General features: G+C 33.4%; 3 protein-coding genes across 8 annotated transcripts; 1 reads left to right on the top strand and 2 right to left on the bottom strand.

The window, feature by feature from the left end:
- The first annotated feature begins 570 nt into the window (after positions 1-570).
- LOC122631867 (histone-binding protein N1/N2) lies at positions 571-12,422 on the top strand. 3 transcript variants are annotated; one of them, XM_043818042.1, is made up of 3 exons: positions 571-772; positions 10,487-11,191; positions 11,290-12,422. In XM_043818042.1, exons 2-3 carry the CDS (start codon positions 10,487-10,489, stop codon positions 11,965-11,967), a joined length of 1,383 nt encoding a protein of 460 aa, XP_043673977.1. In that variant the 5' UTR covers positions 571-772; the 3' UTR covers positions 11,968-12,422. The 3 variants fall into 3 exon arrangements, with proteins under 3 accessions (XP_043673977.1, XP_043673978.1, XP_043673976.1); XM_043818043.1 differs by lacking the exon at positions 571-772 and adding an exon at positions 9,765-9,967; XM_043818041.1 differs by lacking the exon at positions 571-772 and adding an exon at positions 10,003-10,124.
- On the bottom strand, positions 1,309-12,747 carry LOC122631869. 4 transcript variants are annotated; one of them, XR_006327774.1, is made up of 6 exons: positions 9,341-9,612; positions 7,802-8,023; positions 5,263-5,370; positions 4,205-4,342; positions 2,879-3,613; positions 1,309-2,806 (listed from the first exon to the last, which is right to left on the bottom strand). XR_006327774.1 is itself a non-coding variant. In XM_043818049.1 (5 exons), exons 2-5 carry the CDS (start codon positions 7,995-7,997, stop codon positions 3,354-3,356), a joined length of 702 nt encoding a protein of 233 aa, XP_043673984.1. In that variant the 5' UTR covers positions 7,998-8,023; positions 12,610-12,747; the 3' UTR covers positions 1,309-3,353. The 4 variants fall into 4 exon arrangements, 2 of the variants coding, with proteins under 2 accessions (XP_043673984.1, XP_043673982.1); XR_006327773.1 differs by having other exon boundaries at positions 1,309-3,076; positions 3,210-3,613; XM_043818049.1 differs by lacking the exon at positions 9,341-9,612 and adding an exon at positions 12,610-12,747 and having other exon boundaries at positions 1,309-3,613.
- Positions 12,618-17,871, bottom strand: LOC122631866 (intraflagellar transport protein 140 homolog). The gene is made up of 11 exons (XM_043818040.1): positions 17,474-17,871; positions 17,126-17,367; positions 16,720-17,038; positions 16,432-16,648; positions 15,483-16,353; positions 15,277-15,412; positions 14,720-15,202; positions 14,355-14,641; positions 13,986-14,262; positions 13,011-13,912; positions 12,618-12,930 (listed from the first exon to the last, which is right to left on the bottom strand). Exons 1-11 carry the CDS (start codon positions 17,735-17,737, stop codon positions 12,618-12,620), a joined length of 4,311 nt encoding a protein of 1,436 aa, XP_043673975.1. The 5' UTR covers positions 17,738-17,871.
- Between the last annotated feature and the right edge of the window lie 470 nt (positions 17,872-18,341).

Genomic DNA, 18,341 nt, shown 5'->3' with positions numbered 1-18,341 from the left:
CTTTTCTTCGATCGTATTATTTTGTTCAACTACGAAATATATAGAACGTTTGAGAGATTTCCGACGGCACATTATACGTTTGAACATAATACGAAAATATCATATAAACACAGATTTATAAATGTTTTATCAAACAGTTCTAACACGATATAAAAAACCGTTATATTAACAGTCCGTCCAACAGTCGAATCAACAGAGGTAAATAAAACATTCGCGTTTAAGCAAAGGAGTCCAGCTATTGGTTGACGAACGATAGTCAATTGTTGAATTCAGAAGCGAATTTACATGGGTATTGTTAGAGCTTAACTGTGTTACAATCTCTGGAAATTGTGAATACGCTCCTGTTCCAATCACGTGCATTTGTTTACCTCTACTGATTCCACTCATTGGACGGACCTACATGTAAATTTTTTAAGAATCAATTCTTCTTACCGTAGCATTGAATGAAGAAACATCTAGATTGGATTATACATGTTCGTCGATGTTAGAAAATGATGATAAACTTACGTGCATACTCGCTAGGTGCCTCTTAGTTCGCACGATGAGAATTCATCGCATTCACATAGAAATTGTACTTTTGTGCCGGTTGATGCTGGTTGATGATCTTTCTTGTAACGGTTCGAAAGTAGACAGTTTTCATTTAAATCGAAGAAACATATAGATATTCGTGAATCATCAAAACAGTAATCGTTTTCATTGAAAATAACGAAGAAAACTCGTTTGTTGTTGACCTGTCTTGTGGCTTCTTGTTTATTTTCTTAGAAAAAGCAAGGTATGTGTAAATCCGTTATATTATATTTAGTAAGGTTAGCTCTCCCGAAATAAAAGCCGTTATAATTCGGCCGTTGTTTTTTAACATTTTTTTTGCTCTTTATTTGATGTTCAACACTAGGGGTTATTTTTTAAAAAATTATTATCTCGACGAACTTATTCTTAATCGTAATCTTCCAATAAGGCACGAATTCGCGTTCCCATTGTTTATCAAATTTTGAAAGGCGCGAAATATCCTTTGTCTCCCTTCGAGTGATTCGTTTATATCGATATCGCAGATTACTTGAATATATTCATATCGAATAACACTCGTTACAAACACATATAAAATTATCACGTGCTCGGTAATTCGATGTCACGTACAATGGAAAGTTGATACGCACACGTTGAATTCTATTTTTGCAAATGGCATCTCGCTTGCGAAACATAACCTCACTTTTTATTGCAACTGTAAATTACGAAATATAATAATTTTAATAGCTTAGTTAAATCTGGAATGTGATGGAAGGATTTTGTTACGTGTACGTAATATACCTATATTTTGTAGGTTTTTTTATTGCATTTGCGATACATTAACTCTGATATAACAAACAACAAGCATCAGGTAAAAAATATGATAATTAAGAAAATGTTATTTATGAAAAAATTTTTTTCCTTTCAAATAATATTTTTCTTTATGATCACTTGGACAACAGTTTTGCACCTATCATCAAAATTTTAAAATTTCTTATTTATTACCAAAGCTCGTTTTCCAAGTGTCAGGCATTATTTATCCAAAATACCTGATTATTTTATTTTATTTTTTTTTTGTTCTTCCTTAAACATTAATGGACGAATCGTAATTCACAATCCTTTCATTTGCAATATATTTTGTTGGCTTAAATTTCATTTTCGCTGTAACAAGTCGTAGCAAAAGCTATTTTCTTATCGCACATATTCGATCGTTGCTTATATTGGCTGGAACGATATTATACTAAACTATGCACTTTACAAACATGCTTATTACTCTATTTATAAGGCGATTGGATTGTACTAAATAAGAGAATAAAATTTTATCATATTTCAAGATTAAATCTTGAAAAGACAAGTTTAAAAAATTTTACTTTACTTTTGAACTATTTCAGAAATATAGAAAACAAAGGAGAAGCAAACTATTTGAACTGTTAATAAGATAATGATAACTATACAGACTAGTATAAATTTTCAATGATACTAATTGTTATTAAATGACTTTGCTTATTACTAAATATTGATAATATATATAAAAAAAAATTCATAAATTTTACAGAAATTAATGCAGCTATATACGGAAGAAAAGCAATTTTTAGATATATTTAGAATCCATTTAGAATCCATAAATATATCCAAAGGATATATCAGCTGATTCTTATAATCTTCAATACGCCTTTTTTATTTTAATTGACTAAAGCCAAATTACCAGAAACAGTTACTGTATTTTTAATTTTTAAAACTTTATCAAATAATAAGTAAATTTTCATTCAATTTATCTATATTAATTCTTCTCAAATTTTTGTTTGTTAAGTAGCTGTTTCTAATAATATGACATAATTTGACTGTAAACAAAAGCTAAAATACAAGGGCAAATACTGTTTGTTCTTTCAGTCTGAAACCTTACGAAAGTCAAATTCTCTTACGAATAAGACCTTCAATGAAAATTTATATAGGCATTGTAATGAGAATAAAAATTAAATTTGATCTCTAAAAGTATCTACATAAAACAAATCCCTCCAATCAATATTCACTCATGTCAAAATAAGCTATCTAAAATGATAGGGATTCTTATTAACCGGTACAAAATATTGTATTTAGAATATTATCTAACTGCCTGCCACAATCATAACTATTCTGTCATGTGTTTTGTAAAGATAAACCTAAGTATAAAGTGTACGAAGCGTACATAAACTAATGTTCTTTGTATAGAGAAATTTATAGTGCCTTCGAGATGGTCAATTTCAGTGAATATTCATGCTCGATAGAGATTTTTCAAAACGGATGCCAACGTGACTTTCTGATACTGCAAAGATCGAAACTTTATAACTATGATCATAATTACGTGCGTATCTTCCACGACATTTACAACACTTACACCGCCATCAAATGCAAAAGCTTTCTAAAATGGTAAAAGTACAGCAGCAGGCCGATATTCCGTATTAAATATATAATGTTTATAAAAATGATCGGTCATCGACTTACTGCAGAACTTTATCGGACGATTCGTATTTAAATCCTTATCAAATCGTTAGATCGTAGTTACGCTTCGAAGCTCAACAATATAACCTATACCCTGGAAGAGCAATGGAACGATATTTTTATCCGACACATCGTCGATCTAATAATATATTATCGTATCTCGCGTATTTCTTTTTTTATCACATCCACGTGTGATTCGAATCACGCATAAAAAGAGACGCACGTACGTACGATCTTTATTCCTCTTCTTCGCTTCGATGTATCTTCGACTCCTCTCTCGTCTTCTCGTTCTTCCCATCTTACTTCAGGAACCCTCTATCGCAATAGACACAAGTCGTAAAATGACCTTAGACCTCGAAGGCTTCCCACTGCTACGCGATCATGGCTGCGATTGGACTGAAACGCATTATCTTGCTAAGCAAAATCCAAGCTACCGATGCGAGAGCGCACAGGGTTACACCACCCCATCCGAAATCCATGCTCCAAGAGGTCGTAAAACGACGTGCTTTCAAAATGGCACGTGACACCGGTCCGCCTATCACGCCATCTTCCGGACCATTAATTATACGAATACCTCGATCTTGAGCTCTCTTGAAGTGGATGATGGTTAACGTGAAGAGCGCAAATGTCGCTGAAATTTCGTAAATTTCTCTTTCTTGTCCGTTCTTAAATTCTCTTTAACCTCCAAATTTCATGCGACTTTCATACAGCAGACCAAGGCAACTGAGAATGAATGTGTATCGTTTCTCTTTCCCGTACTAGCTTCCCCCTCCTACTGTTTCAATACACTTTTGTTACAATCAATGTTTGTTTATCGTTCTTCAATGTACTTTAATTTGTAATCAATGTACGAGTTGGCTGTAGCTCGTAAACATTCAATTGCCTAGCTTTGTGTATGATCCATATACGTACATAAATAATATATACAATATACGTAAAATGTTTTTATCGATTCGTCGTCATTCTTCATTGTTATCAAATATCGATTATTCATTCGATCAATAGATTCTTTTTCGTTAGAGAGAGGGGAGGGAGGGGGAGAGAGAGAGAGAAATATAAGAAAATAATTCTCTTTTTCTTTTTTTACGACTCATCGCGAAACATTCCACGCATAACTAAAATTAACTCGTACCAATTGGAGCGACTCGAGTATTTTGCTAATTACGAACCGAGTACGGTCGTTACGCATTAACAGATTAATTTTCACGATCAATAATCTCACCTGCCAATAAATACATCACTCCTGTAACAAGAACGGCCGATATTTGATGTCTGCACAAGCCAAAAAATCCTATTAGCACGGCGGTGCCAAGGATTATCAAACAAACGAGGGAGCAAGAAATACTTAAATTCTGCATCCCTGTAATGATAAAATAGGTCACTGTCTAATATATGATTTAAAGTAATTAAACTATTTATGAAGTAATAAAATAATTCAAGAGTAATATAGAAAATCCGAAAGTAAAGTTCATTAACAAAACGTTAGATCGCGTTTAATTAACAACTTTAATAAGGTCAAAGATCATTATAATCAAGATCTCGTTTAAAACGACTCGGTATGATTTCTGAATTTTCAACAGTTTAAAAATTATTGACGTTATTTTTTTTTATTTTTTTTTTATTTTTTATTTACAGAATCTTAATTTGTAGAAACATAATCCTAATATAATACCAGTTCTATTAAAAATTAAAGAATAGCAATAGTAACTTCGCGGTACTATTAATAATTGATTGAAAATGATTGAAATTTGTCATTTGATTGAAAATGTCACTTTACGTTTTTTTATACTTTAGATATATCACTTTTCAAATAAATAAATGAACTTTCCAATATAATCTTATAACCTTTATTGTTTGGATTCTTATCGGCACGAATTGCATTTTTATTAACCTTTTTGAAACCAAGGTCTCATTATAAAACAATCCCCAGACGCTAGTATTTTGTTCCTACTTTTCATTATCTCCATGGAATAAAGTAATTTAAATTGCTGTTTATGAACTACTTTTTATCTTAAACTCAAATCAATAACAATATATCTTTTCAAATATTTGATTATAATAGATTAATAAATAATTACCATGATACGAATCATACCTTTTCGTATTTTTTTTTTATAAACTTGACGTTAGTATAATTTAGTCGATCTATACACGATCTTAATTAAATTAAAGCCAATACCATTAATTCCAAAAATAAAAGAAGTCATAAAAGCTCTTAAAAATTATGTCGAGAATCGACTTCAAGAGGAGAAAAGAAAAAGAAATGTCGATCTGACTCACGATTCTGCCACGCAGCACGGATTTCTTCATGTGCCTCGTCGGGTGTCAAGTAGTTAATGCATCTCTCTTGCGGAAAGCCCACCTGACCCAGTAGTTGTATTTCGTCGTCTGAAATTAAAAAAGAAAAAAAAGAAAGAATGAAAATAGAAGAAAAAATCCTTCTCTCTCTTTTCATCTCGAATTATTGTTCTATTTTTTATAGATTCGATGATTCATAGACAAATTTAGTGGTACGTTATTAGTGAATGCCGTTATTCCGGTCGAGAAGGTCGAACCACCGTAGAGAGAGAGAGAAAGAGAGAGAGAGAATGCACACAATTTCGTAGTTGAAATAGTAGTTTGCATTGCTCGGTGCTTAGCGTGACCAAGAGCCATTATACAAAGGTAGAAAAATGTACGAGGAAACCAATTATCTCGTTGCACGCACCTTCCAAATCTCCGATTTCATGTCTTACTAAATTCGAACATACGCGTGATATCACGACCTTTTCGGAAGAAAATGCATTGTAATACTGTATAATTTCTATATTTAAAATGGAATAATAAAATCGATCGTTTATAGATTAAGTTTATTGTTTACATATTTTGCGAGGTATTATGTTAAACGAGATTGATTATTTTTTATCTTAAGATTTTTTTTTTTATTTTTTGTATCAAATATTAAAATAAGGTATTAATATTAAATTGATTTCGGAATATTGGAATGTCAGTACCAATATATATATATATATATATATAGTTTTTAAAGTACCACATTTTGCAAGCTAAACAATAAAAAGAATTGAACTATTAATTGGGTTATAAAATCTTGGATATTACAATATTGTATCTTTATAGAATAGATTTACGCATCTACTATTCTATAAATGTTATATGAGAATGTTACGAGTACAAATGGGTACTTTGTAACTTTTCATACGAGTGCATTATTTATTTGTTAATTTTTATATAAAATCCAATTATAATACAATACAGCAAAAGTATGAATAGTTTTTCAATAAATTTTCAATCCAATTTACTTCGAAATTACGAAATAATGAAATTTAATTGTGCATTCTATCGCACATGACGCGTTCACAAAAAGAAACGACGCAATCGTGTTCCCTTTTATCCTTTCATTTCATTTTCAAGGCAAAACATTCTCACAATTTGAATGCGTACTCGTTTGTTAAGTTGTACGAGGTAAATGTATAGTACATTCTATAATTTTCCTTGCAATGAAATTATATCTAGAGAGAGAAAGAGGGAGTCGAGTTTTTCAATTAAATTTTCCGGATTCTTCGTTGCCGCCTCCGTCGTCGTCGTTACTGTCGTACATAGGCACGAATGCACGACTTTATTTCATTAATTATTCAAAAATCGCTTGAGTGACGTTAATCCTCAAATTTCAAATTGGATTTTGATGTTGACCGACGTTGAACAAAATCTTTAACTTGTTTCTTCCTTATGAAATATTCTTGTTCCTTGTGAAGCCTGAAGGGTTCTCGTTTTTTTTTTCTTTCTTTCTTTTTCTTATTCGTCTTCTCTGTATCGTTAGTTTCACTTTCATTAAGAGATAAAAGTCCGTTTTATTCTCCTCGTCATTAACCGAATGACCTAATTTTTTTTTACAACTGTGATTGCATTGTTCTGAAAAGTTTCTGGTATTATATATGTTCTTTTTAATCGCCGTACATAGGAAATTGATAAAAAAAAAAGACAAATAGATACTCGTAAAAAGATTTAATATCCTAATAATTCGAATATATTAAAATAATAATATTGAAAAATAGAAATAATCATATTAATATTGGATGGTATGACGTTATATATATACAGCCATATAGCGTAAAATAATATTAAAACGGTAATAATAACTTCTTAATAAATGTAAATTAAAAATGGAAGAAAATAAATATCGAGTACCTATTATCTTAATTTATTATATTCATTGTCAAATAAATTTTTCCTAAATAAAAGATACAGTGATATTAACTGTCGTACATTTTACGTGAATGTATTAATGTAATATATAGCTATCAGAGATAATTAGAAAAGATTTTTTAATACATGCACAATTAAAAAAGGCATATATTAAAATTATTTACATTCTAATCAAACAATTAATTCGTACGATCAAAAAAGCAATCGTCATTCAAGACTCGACTTTTGCAAAGGAACATCTGAAATGTTCACGGTCACGCGATACCGAACGAGATACTTCCGATAAAATGTATAGATCTTAATCGAGTGATCGATACAACCGAGACAGACAGAGTCAAGGTGGTATCTCTTTGAGTAGACACACCCACGCAACCCTGAATCGCTTTTGTCTTTCTCTCTCTTTCTCTCTTTGTAACGTCAACAAGCACGAAAGTATGCAAGTACTTTGAGAAAGATATGCCTTGGAAAATCGATTTTCGAAGTGAGTCATCGCATCGAAATAAACGTACGGTCGTTTGATCCGAACATATTTTTCCACATTATTAACGTTTCGAATGGTAGAAAATTAGATCTGACGATAATATGAAATAAAAATTCAAAGAAAGAATTCGCTCACCCGATAACGAGACGCACATCGTCCAGATTCCACCGTGCATGGGCACCAAGAAAGAGCCACGTCTACCTCGATGATGATTTCTGTGAGCAGTCGGTGTCTCTAACATTGCCACTTGATCGTCCAACCATGTGAGGCTAACGTTAGCATGAGTGAGAGCTTCTTTATCCCAGCCAACCTCTTCCCAATGATCGGTCATTATTGCTCCACACAACAAGCCGGTTGCTAAAAAACAAGACATTGGTACGTCAATAAAGGAAGATGACAGAGAGGGCGATTTTATTCAAATTAAATTCGAACTTGATCTGGATCGAGGCAAAAAGAGGATTCAACAACTTCTATCGTATATTGACCAGTGTTTAAACTTGAAATTAAACAAACTCTGATTCATCAGAATCGTGGATAATTATTCAAAGTGTGTCATAGTGAACGTTTCTCGGATTGGGAATTACGAAGTCTCAAAAGAGAATCGACCGCTTGCTAAGTATACTTTGACGTTTTTATTTGTAGACTTTGCTGTTTGCGAGAGAAGTTGGACGTCTAAATGAGTGTCACTTTCGTGTTATTCCATTCAAAATTTCGTCAAGTTCTGAGACAAGACAAATTTTCTGAGTAGCACTGCCGTAAGAGTTCTTCAGAATAATGGAGTTAAAGAAGCACTTTCGTAAACACACGAACACACACACGTATGTGTTTGGTTGTGAAAAAGTGTAAAGTTCTGTGAATTCAACCGGTGGTTGTTGGCCGTGTCGAACTTTTGATAATGAAAAAAAGAAAAGGAAGAAAATTTACTATATGCATGTTAAATCTTCTCTTGACAAGACAACGTCAGCACAAACACGGTCCTTATGAATTCGCGAATGTATCCAAAGGTCTTGACCTTTTGACCTATCTTTCTCGACAAGTTCGACATCGAAAATTCATCTTTGTTGCATAATCAAAAAAGTTCTCAGGTACTGTCATTACAAATAAGATTTGTTGAAAGATTTGTTCGTCGCTTTCTCAACCACGTGTATGGAGATGAAAGAATTTACGCGGTATCGAGATAAGATTTATTCGATAATAAAGTTTTTCAACAATACTCGTATTTCGATACGTTGCACTTTTATTGTGCGTTACACCCATCGAATTTGTCAATGTCGCGACGGTATCATTTTCTCGTCGCGATAGAAAAAAGTGAAAGGATAAAGCTTCTTTCGAGATGAAAAAAAAAAAAACATTCTTGCTGTTGTTTCACGTTGTCACCAAAAACGAATGAACAGAACGGAAAGTTCGATCGACGACGTTTCATCGTGTTACAACATCCATCTTCGTCTTCCTTTAAAGAAGAAATTATAACATTTCGAGAGGGAATATGCACGGTTGTGGTTCTTACGTAAAACGTTATCGGCCACAGACGAGAAGAGAGAAAGAAAGAAGATGAAATAGAAAAAAGGAAGATAGAAAAAGAGAGTGAGAGGACGAAGACAGAGAGAAAAAGAAAGAGAGAGAGATAGAGAGAGGAGCGTATTAAGGGTGGAAAAAAGGGAGGGACAAGATTACCTGCAAAGGTAAGAACGAGCGTGGCAAAGAGAAAAACGAGACGCGGACCAGGGCCCCTGGGTACACGAGTAGGCTCCATCCGCGCAGGTGGTGCCCAGGGCAACCACTGGCAGCCCACTGATAGCCGCGAGCACCACACTGATCCTCGCTCTCTCGTTCGCTTTTCTCACTGACCCTCGCTGCGAGCATCGCCACTATAGTCCTTTTCAACGTTGGAATATCTACGAGGACGCCCTCTACATCTTGCGTTTTGCGAAGCGTACGAAAATCGACCGAACTCACCCCACCCTAACCGGATGCTGCGGACAACCCTCTTTTATCTTTCCTTTTTTCTCTTTCTATTTTTCTCTCTTCTTCTCTTTCTCTCTTCCTCTGTTTCTCTCTTTCTCTCTCTCTCTCTCTCTCTCTCTCTCTCTCTCTCTCTCTCTCTCCTCCTTTTTGCATTTTATCTTTAACATTCATTTATATTTAATTATTTTATTTATTGTTGCATTCATTCCCTAACTGATGAGCTTTGTCCAAACTACTACAAATTACGAAATATTAGACATCAATTGGAAAATTAAATCTGAAATGTAAAAAATCGTAATCTAAGATCTCATGGAATTCTGATCGTACCGTATCAGTGTAATTATAAATACTAATCATCAATTGAAGTAGTAAAGCTAAATTTGCTTTACGTCATGATCTTTTATATTTCACAATTTTATATTTCTCTCACTTTACACATATGCAGATTAAGTAAAAGAACTAGTCAATAATTATGATAAAGAGAAGGCTTGAGGTAGGCAATAATTTCTTTTACTTGTATTTATGCTAATTCTCTTTTAATGTTAAAGAATACATCAATATTGCAAATTGAAACTTGATTTTCTTTTTTTATTATAGGTACTGGTGAGTAAGTTTGATGTTTTCATTTTAATTCACTCTCTTATTCCTTACTTTAACGCGTTAACACAAATAAAGATATCTATTATAATTTATTTATTTATGTTTTCTTTATTTTTAGTTTACAGAGAAATGTCTACTGTAATAAATTTTTTTTCTTTCTCGCTTTTTCCAATTCTCAAAGCGAGAAGAAATCTAAATTTTTCATAAATGATAATAGAGAAATTTATTACAAATGTCTGTTCCTTTTATTCTCAGATGGCCGATATCGCGGATAACGTACCATTCACCGATCCTGCAACCGCGATTTCTCAGGGTAGACGACATCTTCTTGTACGTGATTATACGATGGCTGTGACCGCACTCGCCCAGGCTTGCGAATTGCTCGCGAAAAAGCACGGTGATACGGCGGACGAATTAGGCGAACCGTATCTTCTTTACGGACGTGCACTTCTAGGTCTCGCTAGAGAGGAAGCTGGTGTTTTGGGAGGAGGAATACCAGGCTCTGAGGAAGCTCAAGGTGAGGAAGATGCAGAAGACGACGACGAGGACGATGAGGAAGATGAAGCCGACGAGGAAAAGCTGAGTAAAGTTGATGAGAAAGAAGAGGAGGAAGAGGAGGAGGAGGAGGATGAAGAAGAAGAGGAAGAAGAGGAGGATGAAAAAAATAATAAAAACGAATCCATGAAGACAACTACCGATGATACCCCCCCGAAGAAAAATGCAAAAAATGAACAAGATGAAGAAACTAAGGAAGAAGATGTAAAAAAGAAGGAACACGACGAACAGGAAGTGAAAACTTTACTAGAATCTGAAAGGGAGAACATTTCTAAAAATGATGAAACCGATGCTTCGGCAACTTCGTCGAAACAACAAAATGGAAATATACAAGAAAACGGTCAACACGATAACATCGAGGATATAACTAAAAATGAAGAAGAGGACGAGGTAAACAATCTTCAGGTAAGAAATAAATGATTTGCTTTTGCAATTAATTGACAATTGAAGATATCAGTCTGAGAGAAGAAACAATAAGTGAGGTAATTTGTATTGAATAAAAGGTCGCTTGGGAGGTGCTGGAATTAGCAAAGTTAGTTTTGCTAAAACGAGGGCCAGCAGGATGGAAACTGTTGGCCGATTCCTACCGATTGCTTGGGGAAGTAGCCATGGAAGGAGGAAATCACAAAGGAGCACTCAACGATCTACAAGGATGTTTGAATCTACTGGAGAAGATCGATCCACGCGAGCCTAGAGCGATTGCCGAAATTCATTATCAATTGGGATTAGCTCATTCCTTGGGCAATGATTTTGATGCTAGCATAGAAGAATTTAATAAAGCTACTATGCTTTTAGAATCACGTATAAAAGAACTAGAAGCGATCACTGAACCACCAAAGACTGACGATCCTTTTTATACCGTCGAGGGAGAGATCCAAGAATTGAAGGATCTCCTTCCAGAGATTCAAGATAAGATCACAGATATGCAAGACTTTAAACAAGAAGCTTGCAAGCTCGTTATAGAAAGCCTTAAAAGTGAAGTTTCGCGTAGTAATTCAAACGGTGCTGGACCTAGTTCAGATACGTCGTCGTCATCAGCTGGTAGCTCGACAAATCCAAAAATTGTAAAGCCAGCTAGCGATATATCGCACCTCGTACGAAAAAAACGTAAGGCTGACGAACCTGAAACAGAAGTCTCCGTACCGCCATGCAAAAAGCCGACACCCGAAAAAGCTGTCTGAACATAGAAGGTCTTAATAATTACGGTTTAAGTCGCTATTACGAACTTTTGCGAGATTTTCGCTGGGTGAACTAGATTTTGTTATACATATTTAATACTGGACGAAAGCAAAGCTCAGCTTTTATTTCGATAACAATGCCTCAAGCTTCTTATTGTTTTTAGAATTCTCTTTAATGTTTCTTTTTTTCTTCATCAATGGAAAGTACATGAGGTAATTCCTTCACAAAATGTGTTGCTTTTTTCTTTTCTTTTTCCATTTTTTACGTGAAATATTGTGAACGTTCATTTATTTATTATCATGCGATACATTAGTTATAACGCATTTGTATTGCTCTAGAAGAAATGGATCTAGTTTTCACCAATAGGACTTTGATGTAATTTGTTAGAAATAAATCTAAGGTTGTTTTCGTGTGCTAAGTTTAAATAATAAAGATTGACATTCTGAATTTTTCTAAATGCTTGAATATTTTGGTTTTTCAACCTATCGAAACCTATTATTTATTATTACAACCATTATCTTTATCGTTTACTATTAGAATATTACACAAATGGACGGAATCTGATTGTACGTCGTTGCTAGGATAATATTTTACTACTACACGATAACTGATACGTAAAAATTTCGTACAAGTAATGCACTTACTTTAATTTTCATTCGCCTAAAAGTTCCTCGATATCATCGTCTTTATCAGAACTTTCCTGATATTGAATTGATGGTTTATATCCCAATGCTTCTAACAAATTAACGTTATAGTAATAACTGAGATTTATGCCAGGTACTAAACGTTTTAATTCTTCGACAGTAGCCCGAGCTTTTTCGGTATCTCCCACGTTCGCATAATGTTGAGTAATGGTAGCAAACAAATCGCCACGACGAACAGATTGCTCTAAATCGGAACCTTGAGAGTCGAGTAATTGTTGAACCTGCGACATTGCTGTTTCCGTTTCGCCTCTGTCGAATAATCTATGAAAGAAAATAATTTTCATTTACAAAGTATCATTATTTTATAGAACATTATAAAGAACTATCAAATATTTACATACTTTTTAATATCTATGTAACGTCTTATCGCTGCCATTCTATTATTGACTAAGTCGGTAGCTCTTTTGTGAAGATCAGGATCTCTAGGTGCAATTACTTTAGCAAGACATCTACTTGCTTGGTTCAATGCATCTAAAGCTTTTTCGTAATTTTGAAATTCGTCGATCTCTACTTGAGCACAGGCCACATAGAAATTAGCTAGCAAATCCATCGCTTTGCCTTTCGAATAAAAATTAATGATATTCTTCAAAATTTCAGGTTGATTTTGCCAATCCAATGACTGTAAATAATTGCCTGCCATAATATAAATTTCTCTTTGTCTTGAAACCTGTGCGAAAAAACAAATCTTTTCCGTATCGCCAGATTTGAGTAAAGCTTTCATGGCTCTTAACTTGTTTCCAGCTTGTGTGAACTTTTTGGTAGCTAAATGATAATTTCCTTGATCAAACGCTATTTCACCGATTTTTTCTAATGTATTAATCCTCCTCTTTTCGTGTTCTGCATCATTCTCTATCTTTTCTGTTGTCATTTTTTCTGCAAGATCTTCTGTTAACGTTACATTGTGTTTTTGCATTAATTCTAATGCCTCCATATATTTTTTACCAATAGCAAATAAATCAACAGCCTTATCTATTTGTTCGTTTTGTACAAAATACTCTGCACATTTCTCGATAAGAACAGGGTCGGAATCAGCATTAACATCCATAGTAATAAGCTGTAAAGCACTATATTGCTGTGTCCTAAAAGCTATATCCAAAGCTTTGTGCAATAAACCAGCTTTATGATAAAGGAGAACAGCTCTATCCAATTGTTCATTTTCTTCGTAATATTTCGCAACTTCTATTTGCGATTGCCTGGATGCTAAAACTGCCAAAGGCCACAATTCTTCAGACATGTGATGTTCCTAATTAAATATAAATATTAGAGATTATTTGAAAGTATGTAATTTAACTGCAAGACTTCCGTGTATACGTTACCTTGCACAAACGAATTGCATTTGTATATGCCTTTGCTATAGTATAAAAATGGATGGACTGTGATACATTATTTTTGGATTCATAATGTGCAGCTAAATGATATGCAGATGCAGCATGATTTGTTCTTAACACGAGATCGCATACTTCGTCTTCTCTATTGAAATAACACAATAATCTTGTCATGGACAACGTATCATTGGCTTGCTCGTATAAGCGCAAAGCTCCTTCCATATCTCCGGTCGATTCTATGTATTGAGCATGCCAATTTTTTATTTGACTAAAATGTTACAAGATAATTGTTCATTAAAAAAAAAAAAAAAGAAAAGAATTGATAAAATAGTATTGAAATTATACATGTATAATACTTACGAGTCGTCGCAGTTATTTAGATATCCTGCAAGTTCTCTCGGTCTTGAAAGTAACATTCTTGGCACTTCGGATCTGTGACAATCAGCTTTCGTATACATATCGATCGCCTCCACAACTTTTCCTTCCCATTCAAGAACCTTTGCATAATTATAGTAACTTGTCTTTTCACGAATTTTGTTTTCGTTCGATGCTAATTCTATGGCTTCTTTAAATTTATTACGAGCTTCCAAAAGTTTACCCAATAGATCGAGTCTTTTCGCTTCGCGAAAAAGACGTTCAGCATCGCTCTGTTGAACATTCGATATTTATTATACTTACTGTTTAAGTACGGATTATAACTTTGTTAATCTCAAATGAATACTTACATACAATCCAAGCTCGACCGCTAATATACCAACTTTGGTCTCTAAATTTAAACTATCATCCTGCATTGCTTGTTTCAATGCTTTTGCTGCCTTAGCTTGTTTCATATGACCCAGACATAAAAGAGCCATATTTAATTGCTTGGTCTTTACACACATTCTTGCTAAACTTTTCCAAACAACTTCGTTTTTAATAGTTTTTATAGCTTTGAAAGCTTCATCCATATTAGCTACGCTAATATGAAAACTAAAATCTAGAACAGCTTTTTTAGTAACGGGATCGCAGTCTTCAAGCTCTTCGAAGTCTCTCATAAGTAATCGCATAATTTTACTATCCCTTTCAAGTACTTGTTCGGAATTTAAGATTATTATATGAGGCGATTGTACACCCAATAATCTGCAGTTCTCGTCTTCTATTGATTTTACATCTTGTATAGCAATTCCGTAATCAGAAGTAGCGAATAGCGAAACAAATACTACAGCAGCCTAAAAATTATGAAAATCCTTAATTGAATGAATATAATGGTTTAGAAATAAGTAATAAAAAACGTGCATCATACCTCATCATCATTTTTGGTTGATTTCGATGTTTTAGATTCTCGCGTTTCGACTTTTTGTGCACGACAAACTAAAAGTCTAGGGTCTTCGAAATCCCAGCAATGAGCAGTAACCAATCTACCTTTACATTTCATAGCTCTGGAACAAATAAATTGATAAATTAATAGAATACTGAAAAGTTATTATATTTTTTACTATTATTACTTACAGTGCAGATTCATCGTCGATCGTATCATCTGACCTGGCAAAATCAAATTCGTGCATTTGATCACTCTCTATGTCCCATACATAAAGGATTGAACTAGGCATTAGATTAGCCATAGCAACAGTAATAGACACACATCGACAATCCGAATTACATTTGGCTTCAATAATTTCAGCAAAGTCATTAATGGCTTCGTACGTTGCCATGGCTCTAGTATGTAGCTCGATTTCCCTTTTACTTAAATCCCAAATTTTTAAGATACCGTTTAATGATGCAACTGTTAAATATCGACCCGTAAGGTCCATGGTAATCGGTTCTCCTTCTTCCGGCATTGTAGGTAATGTTTGTGTAATAGTACCTTCTGTTGAGCGCAATTGAATAACTAATGGTGTCAAGATAATCAATGTGTGTTCATAAATCAACATTTTTTCAGTGTCACAAGCAAAACTTCCTATAATTACTGCCCCTAATGAATCATCCTTATTAATCCTATAAACTACCACTTGTCTGCTAGATGAAACAGCTGCATATTCTTTATTCACAGCAACGATCTGTACTTGAATGTCGGTTTTGAGGGTATGCATCTGTCCATCTACTTCCAATAAAATTTGTGTTGGACTAAGCTGACTTGCACAAACCCCGTCATTGTATGCGGCACACATCGATTGTTGATGCAAAATAAAAACGTTCGTAATACAGTTAACTGCTAGAAGGGGATTTCTTAATAAGGTGGCACCCCACATCAATTGTTTGACAGTACCATGAATTGTACATGACTCTGGAATACTAGGCCAACGATTTTCATCAGAATCAGTTACAACTTTTCCTTTCCATAAATAAATTGTACCCAAGTTCGTCCCAGCAGCCAACGTATCTGCATTATATTTTATAGAATATGAATGGATATTATCAAAAAACAATATCTTGGTGAATTATAATGTATAACAAATACCATTATTTTTGCAAAAGGATAAACTTGTACAGATTTCCTGAGGTGTGGCAAGATTACCAGTCAATGAATCAGGAGGTGATAGAACATATGTATCTCCAGTGTGAAGATCCCAACAACGAACTCCCAGTTCTCCAGTTAACACGGCTAATGTATTACCACCAGCCCAACATATAGCAGGACCGCTACGAGGTATATCGCTTCGACCACTGAGTTTCACCTGATCAAAAATATAAAATAATAAATACACAGGAATATTCGCTGAAAATGTATTCATCACTTTAAAAGTACCTTAGTTATTTCTGTTAGTTGCCCAGTAATTGAATCTGTTTGGTAATATCCAATATTTAAACCTTCTGTCATAATTATGATAGAATCTCTTAACTGATGATGCAATAAAAAGTGTAGTGTAACACCATCTGTATTGAAAACTTCCATACATTGCCCTTGAGCATCAATAAAATATATAACTCCATTTGAAGTTCCAATATAAAAAGCATGATTATCTTTTCGAGTTAGAACAGATGTCGGTGCAGCAGTTCTGGGACGCCAATAGCTGAATAGATCTAATGCTCTTTCATCTCCAGCTACTGCAGCTTTTGCCAAATCACTAAATTTTATTTATCATATTACATATATAATATATCTAAGTAAATAATAATTATGTTATTTTTATTTTACAAACAATTCAAATTACCTATAATCCATGCTTGGTTTTAGTGGAATGAATGCAATATGTACAAAAGATCCTTTTAATTCATGATGAAAAACCATAAGCAGCTGACCTCTAGAATCAATTTTCCAAGCTATTATAGAACCAGCAGCATCTGCCGATACCAATCGACTTCCATGTGGACTCCATTGTAAAATTGTTATAGGATCACGATGTGGTGTTACTATCACATTAAATTCAGTGCTATTTGTATCACCTGGCCATATCTGTAGTTAAGTAATAATACAAATATATTTGATTAATATATGAATATCATATAACAAAAGGATTTATGTTTACAAATTTTTTTTATAAGATTATAAAATTATTAACCCGTAGATCTCCATTTTCCCATCCTGCAGCTAGCCATCTTCTATCAGGATGCCAACCAAGAGCAGTCACCTGAGCTACAGAATGTTTTGAAGATTCCACATCTTGTAAAGGCTCCCCTTGATCGTCATAAACTGTTACAAATCCTCCTTTGTCTTGAGAATATGCTGCTACAGCCAATAGTGGATAATTAGGATGCCATGTTGTGTGTGTGCTTATTGAAGCAGTTTCTGGATTTTGCACTCGTGTATCAAAGTATAAAGACATCTTTCTACTTGTTATATGATTGTAGATGTTTAAAAATTTACATAAAAATAATAATAAATTTTTTTTTAATTATCATTTTGATCATATTTTATCTTTAAAAATATTTTAGATCAATAAAATTATGCGTGTACATATATATATATATATATATATATATATACTTTGTCCATTAGTAAAGATATTACTAATCGCAAAACATATTAATTTATATAAAAGACATTTGATGAAGTAAATAATCGAAATATTTCACTATTTTCTTTTTCACAATTGATTATGCTTGATTATAAAATTTATAACAATCGGAAAGTATAATTTTATTGGAATCGAGGCCAATTTGATTTTGTTGTCAAATAGGTTGCTATAGAAACCAACATAAGCATGACAAGCAGGATTGCCAAATTAAACAATATCTACACCATAACCTCATTACTAATTACTACTTTATATTTGGGCGCCAAAATTCTAATAATTTAAAACGAACGATGAAGTTATATTATTTATTCAGATAATTCTTCTATAGTAGGATTATGTGTAATTCATTTATAGTTTTTTTGAATTTATTTATTCAGTTTTATTTATCTATAATTTAATAATGAAGAAAATA

Source organism: Vespula pensylvanica, chromosome 9, assembly GCF_014466175.1.
Source record: "Vespula pensylvanica isolate Volc-1 chromosome 9, ASM1446617v1, whole genome shotgun sequence".
Classification (NCBI taxonomy): Eukaryota; Metazoa; Arthropoda; class Insecta; order Hymenoptera; family Vespidae; genus Vespula; species Vespula pensylvanica.
Note: the sequence above shows the minus strand (reverse complement) of the source record. Positions and strands in the feature narration are given on the sequence as shown.

What these genes read in the sequence shown, in the direction of transcription:
- LOC122631867 (XM_043818041.1), top strand. Translation starts at nt 10,104, where the DNA reads ATGATAAAGAGAAGGCTTGAG. An exon ending in TGATAAAGAGAAGGCTTGAG is followed by an intron (nt 10,125 to 10,486) that starts GTAGGCAATAAT and finishes TTTTATTCTCAG; the next exon opens with ATGGCCGATATCGCGGATAA. An exon ending in ACGAGGTAAACAATCTTCAG is followed by an intron (nt 11,192 to 11,289) that starts GTAAGAAATAAA and finishes ATTGAATAAAAG; the next exon opens with GTCGCTTGGGAGGTGCTGGA.
- LOC122631869 (XM_043818047.1), bottom strand. Translation starts at nt 9,419, where the DNA reads ATGGAGCCTACTCGTGTACCCAGGGGCCCTGGTCCGCGTCTCGTTTTT. An exon ending in GATGTGCGTCTCGTTATCGG is followed by an intron (nt 5,371 to 7,801) that starts GTGAGCGAATTC and finishes TTTTAATTTCAG; the next exon opens with ACGACGAAATACAACTACTG. An exon ending in AGTGATGTATTTATTGGCAG is followed by an intron (nt 3,614 to 4,204) that starts GTGAGATTATTG and finishes ACGAAATTTCAG; the next exon opens with CGACATTTGCGCTCTTCACG.
- LOC122631866 (XM_043818040.1), bottom strand. Translation starts at nt 17,737, where the DNA reads ATGTCTTTATACTTTGATACACGAGTGCAAAATCCAGAAACTGCTTCA. An exon ending in AACTAACAGAAATAACTAAG is followed by an intron (nt 16,649 to 16,719) that starts GTACTTTTAAAG and finishes ATTTTTGATCAG; the next exon opens with GTGAAACTCAGTGGTCGAAG. An exon ending in CTAAATAACTGCGACGACTC is followed by an intron (nt 14,263 to 14,354) that starts GTAAGTATTATA and finishes GTAACATTTTAG; the next exon opens with TCAAATAAAAAATTGGCATG.